We start from the raw sequence: 6241 nt of genomic DNA on the forward strand, positions 1-6241 counted from the left end.
CATGTAAATATCAATTATAGTTATGGGCTTAGACACCTAATCCAACACCAACAAACAAGATCTAGTCTTTAAGTCTCAAATAGACCCAAAAGGACATCTTTTTCAACTTAATCCATTAAGTACAAGTGTCCAAATTTCAGATCTGAATCAAAATGATGTTTAGATGGATAAAGTTTCCAACTTTATCCATAACAACGTCACACACTTTCAAGATCTAAACTTTATGAACTAAAATGGCCAAAAGCTCATAACATCCAAAACTAGTTAGATCTAACAAATGCATCATCAAGATTCAAACTTTATACCCCTAGAAGATAGATCAAGTTGAACAAAGTCCACGTCTACAAGCTCCAATGCAACCAACACTTCTCCAAGAATTTCTTTCTTCTCCAAGGTGCACCATGCATATTCCAAAGCACTCAAGAACACCTTCTTTTAGCACACAAGGCTCAACTAGGGTTAAGGTTTCACGGAAGGGGTGTTGGAGGGGTGGAGGTTGAGAATGGAGTGGGTTTAGGGGAGTTAAGGAGCTTAAATAGGGCTCAAACCATGAAAATAGGGTTTGGGTGCTGAATGTGTACGCCCATCGTACTTCTGGTACGCCTAGTGTACTCATGGTGCCTCAGTACGACCAACGTACTCAACATAACCCAAAAGTAACCAAACTTCAAACGGACATATCTTCTTCATTCTAACTCTGATTTTGACATTCTTTATATCCGAACTGACACTTTACCGAAATACCCCTTGGCGCCAAAACACAAACCGAACTCTCGGACCATCTAAATTACATTACCCACACCCAAATGGGTCTAAATCTCTTTTCCTCAAAGGCCCTAAGCCTTATTATACTCAGTCTTCGGGTCACCACCCCCACATAGGAAACGATTCGGAACAGGGCGTTACAACATTAAAGATACTTAATTACTGACTTGGGTTATTGATGGTTAGAACAAAAAACTATATATTTCACATTTGTTCTATATGCCCGAAACTATGAATTTCAATTTTCTAGTGGTGTCAATATTATGTTCAAGTTGAACGACGAGGAACGTGGTTATACAAATTGATGTTACAATTGGTGTTGCTTTCATTAAATACATGGATTTGGTTTTACTTACATAATTGTTGTGGTTTCGTAGCAGAAAGAATATGAACATAACCATAGAAACAAACATGTATTTTCTAGTTATAGTTGAAACTAAAGAACCATAAAGCAAAAATCCAAATCCAACCAATAAGTCTAGTTACCTCGTTACATGAGTAGGTAGGTGCTACTTATGGTTTACCAGAAAGCTTGTAACATCATAATCTATTATAAGAAAAGTAATCGGCTTTGGTACCCCAACTAAAAACTATTTCCATAATTGTGACTTCATGCCATTCTAAAACGAGATTCGGCTTTTCTCCCTTAAATTCAAAAAACTCAAGCTTTTTCACATCTGGAGTCATCATTTTTCTTGCATCACCTTCATGCAACTCCCGCTCTTCCGGCCCATCAAATTCCTAGAGCATCAAATAAACACATAAGTTTTTCATGTGAGGTACGTAAATCTAAACTAATGTTTTTAGTTGATGAAAAGACTAATTATTGACTCAATTGTCTTTTTGCATATAGTAGGATAATGTGAAGGTACCCACTTCAAATCCTTTTAAGATTGCATCTAGGGTTTGTGAAAACTTAGCCTAAAGACCATATGTGATGTTTTATCGTCAAAACTGAGATTTATTAATACGGGTCATGAAAGGCATAAAAAAACTACCATTTGATCATATGAAAATACCTCTTTAACAATTAACTTGAGAGACTCTTGTTTGGGATAATATTTGAGAATTCGAATGAGTTCATCCATGGTGAAGGCATCAATTGCTGTGATTAGCGCCAGAGTCTTCAGATTAGGTAGGGCCGGATTACGTGCAACATTAATGCACTACGATAATGACAGAAAGTAAGGATTAGAGTATACTCAAATGATAAAAATTTGATGAAAACAAATGATACTATCAAACATCTCCCAGTATCATATTTTTTCCTATGAATTACTTGATAACCAAGTTTGGAGAAAAAAAAGAACATAGATTGAGAAATCTGTAGAGACTATTCGTCTAGTAAAAATTGCTACATTTCAGCTTTTGGCAAGTATTCAAGCTAAAACTACACATTTCAGCCCTTATTGGAGCTATAAACTTTGATCCAAAACATTTCATGCATTTGTCTATTTTTTTTTTTGGAAACGATGCATTTGTCTATTAAGTCACTCTTTATGCATTAAGTTAAAAACAAACACCATGTAGTATATTTACCAGATTACACCTTGTTCTCCTTAAGTAGAAAAGAAACAGCATTTAAGAAGTTAATGTTCTATTCTTGGTTTAATAGGCTCTTCTTCACATCTTCACTTATATAGAATGGATGCATTATGCATGAGGGTCAAGCATAACAATTGTTACAACATGAAACTTCTGTATTTTGCCATCGATGTCCTCAAGATTTAACTAGAGTGAGAGTCTTGTCTGATTTGGGTCAACTCTTTTATAAAAAAAAGGTTGTAAAGCTCCTTGCAGAAATTACATAGAAATTTTTTTTTTAACAGGAATGAATAGTTGTGCATAAAGTATATAAGCATGTACCTGACTAAAGAAGTAAAGGTCAATCCACAGATGTTCCACATGAGAAATTCCAGGAAACAATACAGATTTGATGTTCCCGGTCAATTTAGGCTCAATTCCTGCTTTATTTAAGGAGTCAAGACATTCAAAGAAAAAATTATTTGCTATAAGACCTCTTAACTCCAAATCTACCAGTTTTGGGCAGGAAATCTTAACTCCGCCACTCTGGCCATCATCCATAAGGGCCACATTAAGAATGCTAAGCTTCTTGAGCTTCGGACTTGAAATACAAAGAAGATCAAGTTTGCATAGCATGCAGTCTAACAAACCCAGATACTCATGCGAAGGGCAGCTTTCCAGAAAACCTTTTACCACACTGCCGTCACCCAAGTCAACATAGGCCAAATAAAGATCCTTAAGGCCAGGAAACACCATAATATTAGGCAACTTTAGACCACGATAATTCAAATCCAACAGTAATGCCTCCAAGGAACAGCAAGTCACAAGACAATGGGGCAGCTCGACATCCTCATTCTCCTCTTCAGGGTAAAACGTCAACTGAAGTTGTTTGACGTTTCTTGTAACGGCCATGTGAATCCACCGCCTTACTGTCGACATGCTGTAGTAATCATAACAATCTAAACTAAAACGATACAAATCGACCGATCTGTTTGCTAAAACCCAAAACACAAAGTCTTTGAATTCGTCTGTTTTTAATTTGTCTTCTCGGTGAAATCGGGAAAATAAGTCTAGAGAGGGAATTGAGGTCCACAGATACCTCCATCGTCTGGACAAAATGCTGGTTTGAATTACTTCTTCTGTAAAGAAAAGAAAGGAAAGAATCAATAGAAGAATAGAATCCGGCATGTTACTGATGAAATCGACCCCATCTTCAGATTTTGTTGTCTTTGGTTCTTCAAATTTTTTCATGCCTTTTTGGAAATGTGAATAAAAAATTATTTAGAGACGCAGACGGATATCAAATCACACACAACACAGTTTCCAGTGATTTATCTCTTTGGTCGCTCGTATATTCTGCATTCATATACATAAAATGGAACGACCTACTCTTATCGCGCCAGGTTTTAAAGGTTACCCAACATTTTCACCCTTTATTATATATATAATTTCATACAAATTTATGCAACCATTTATCAATCTTTTATTAAATTTTGTATTTTAACTTTATATATTATTAATTTACGCATGCATATTGATAGTGTTCTATATTGAGAAAATAAATTAGTTTATTACCTATATATATATATACCATTAAATATTATATTTAATGGAATAAATATAGACATATAGTTAATGAACAAAGTAGTATCTCAATAGAGCATTTAATATATAGGCCTAACCAAATTCGAGTTTAGGTTGGACACAGCCCAAGACCTATTATATATGTGTGAGGCCCGGTGCACAAAATATATGGTTCGTAATCTTTTTTTTGGAAAACGGCAAATATATTAAAAAAATCACATCAAGATGATGTGGGAAAAACAGTACAATAATGAAGATCAGAAACGAAAATTACAAACAATGAAAAGGGCATAAATTCCACACTCTTCGATCAACCTTTTTGCATGAAGTTCTATGTTTGCACCAAGTAAAAGTTAAGGCTTTTATCATTTCTATTGTGATCACCGGTGTTGTGTAGATATTATCAAAAACCCGTTTGTTCCTGTCCACCCATAAGCACCATAATGCTCCACATAATATCATATTCAGTAATCTCTTTTTCCTATTATACCCCGGCCATCTTGAAACAAAAAGTATCATGTCCTTTACCGAAGTGAATCTTTCACATCGGATTTCACACCGAGTTAGAATCGAGTCTATGACAATCGTCGCCTTCGGGTACGTGATTAAAATGTGGTCCGACATCTCCTCATCCAAATTACAAATGCTACACCTTGTAGATGAGATAGGAATCCCACGCTTACTAAGTTCCATAGCAGATGATATTTTTCCTTGCTTTTGCTCTCCACATGAATGATAGAATCTTGAACGGAGTCGCTTTTCCCAAATCAAACGGTCCGTCGCATACCACGTAACCAACTAATTCAATCCGTTCATGTAGCCGATTTACCATAAAGCTACTATCAGATACAAATTCTGATTCCCAACAACCCTCATTCGAGTTCCAAGATATTATTTCATTGGGATCAATGTTGACCGTTTGCAGAAACGACATGGATTTAGTTATATTTTTCCATACCCCAATACTTGATCTATTAGCAAAAACAGACTAGTGTCTTCCGTCTAAATTATGGATACATCTAATAGTTTTCGCCCACAAAGCTGAGTTCTCAGATTTCAGTCGCCACATCCATTTTGCTAACAATGAAATATTGAGAGATTTAATCGACCCAAGTCCGATCCCACCAATCGTCTTTGGAGAAACAAGCTTATCCCAAGCGACCCAGCAGATACTTTTCTTTACATACTTGTAACATCCCATTTAAAATATAATAATTGAATAATAAACCCGGAACCCAAGAAGCAATTTTTATTATTTTATATGTTGTTATAGTTCAAGATCAGATAATAATTAATGGAGTGTTGGTTGCGGGGTGCCAAATGATATACTTTTGATTTCCGAGAGTTAAAAGTGTGAGTTTCGGATTGGTTTCGTAAATAATTATGAAGGCGGGGACTATTGGGTAATTGTTGGGACGTAATATGAAGAGATGTTGGAAGTTAAGGGCTAAATGGTAAAATTCGGACTCAAATTGTAAAGAGTTTTGAAGTTCAGGGTTAAAAAGGGAAATTAAGGTTTTGTTTTGAAAGGAAATGGAGAAGGAGGGGCGAGTTGTGTCAATATGGGAAGAAGTTTCATGTGCATCGGGTATTTAACGTAACTTCTAAACCCTAACCCTAAAGGATGTAACAGCTGACACCCCACTCCTTCTTCATCCTACCAGCCGCCACCCTCTCCCTTCTCCATCGTCCGACTGCCACCATCCTTCCCACCCGACTCGCTTGTTGTTCCGACCAACCAAGACCGCCATCAACGTTGCCATGGCCGGAGATAACGAAATCGACGGGTGAACCGGGAACGATAGTCGTTGTTGTCATTTCCGGTGGGGGGTGCGACCACCACAGTTGAAGACCAAGACCGCCGAAAACGTCGCTGCTTCGCCATCGTGACGTACGCTCCCCTGACGCTGCTAATCTCTTCATCGCCTCTCTCTGCAGATGTCGTTCTTCTCCCTTCGTGTTCGTTCGAGCCCGCTGCTATCCACCGCCTGCCGCCGCGGAGTGACTGAGATAGGTGCGTGGTTCAGTTCAGATCGACGAGTGGGTTCGTGTTCCAGTAGCATGGTGTGTGTGGGCGTGTTTTGCTGGCTGGAAAACATGAAGAACCACCATGGCAGCCAACCATGGTGGTTACCGCCCGTGTTGCGCTTTCTGCCGCCACCAGCCACCATGTGTGGTGGCTGTGTGTGTGTGTGAAATGGGGTTTAAGTGTATGTATTTCAGTTTAATGTAATCTTTGGGTGCTGTTTGGCCGGAAATGTCACCACCACCACCGTGAGGTGGTGGCTGCCACCATATACCACCACCGGCCACCACAAGGGTGGCTGTGGGTGTGTTTATCAACTAGTGTGTGTGTTATTTTCTTGAT

The 6241-nt window shown here is 38.1% G+C and overlaps 1 protein-coding gene across 1 annotated transcript; it reads right to left on the reverse strand.

The window, feature by feature from the left end:
- Positions 1–1305: 1305 nt before the first annotated feature.
- Positions 1306–3540, reverse strand: LOC145112458 (putative FBD-associated F-box protein At5g56560). The gene is made up of 3 exons (XM_079048619.1): positions 2632–3540; positions 1785–1931; positions 1306–1506 (listed from the first exon to the last, which is right to left on the reverse strand). The coding sequence occupies exons 1-3, from the start codon at positions 3538–3540 to the stop codon at positions 1306–1308; spliced, it is 1257 nt and encodes a 418-aa protein (XP_078904745.1).
- Positions 3541–6241: the final 2701 nt, after the last annotated feature.

The sequence above is a fragment of the Lactuca virosa genome, chromosome 5, assembly GCF_052849685.1.
Source record: "Lactuca virosa cultivar CGN04683 chromosome 5, Lactuca_virosa_CGN04683_v6, whole genome shotgun sequence".
NCBI lineage: Eukaryota > Viridiplantae > Streptophyta > Magnoliopsida > Asterales > Asteraceae > Lactuca > Lactuca virosa.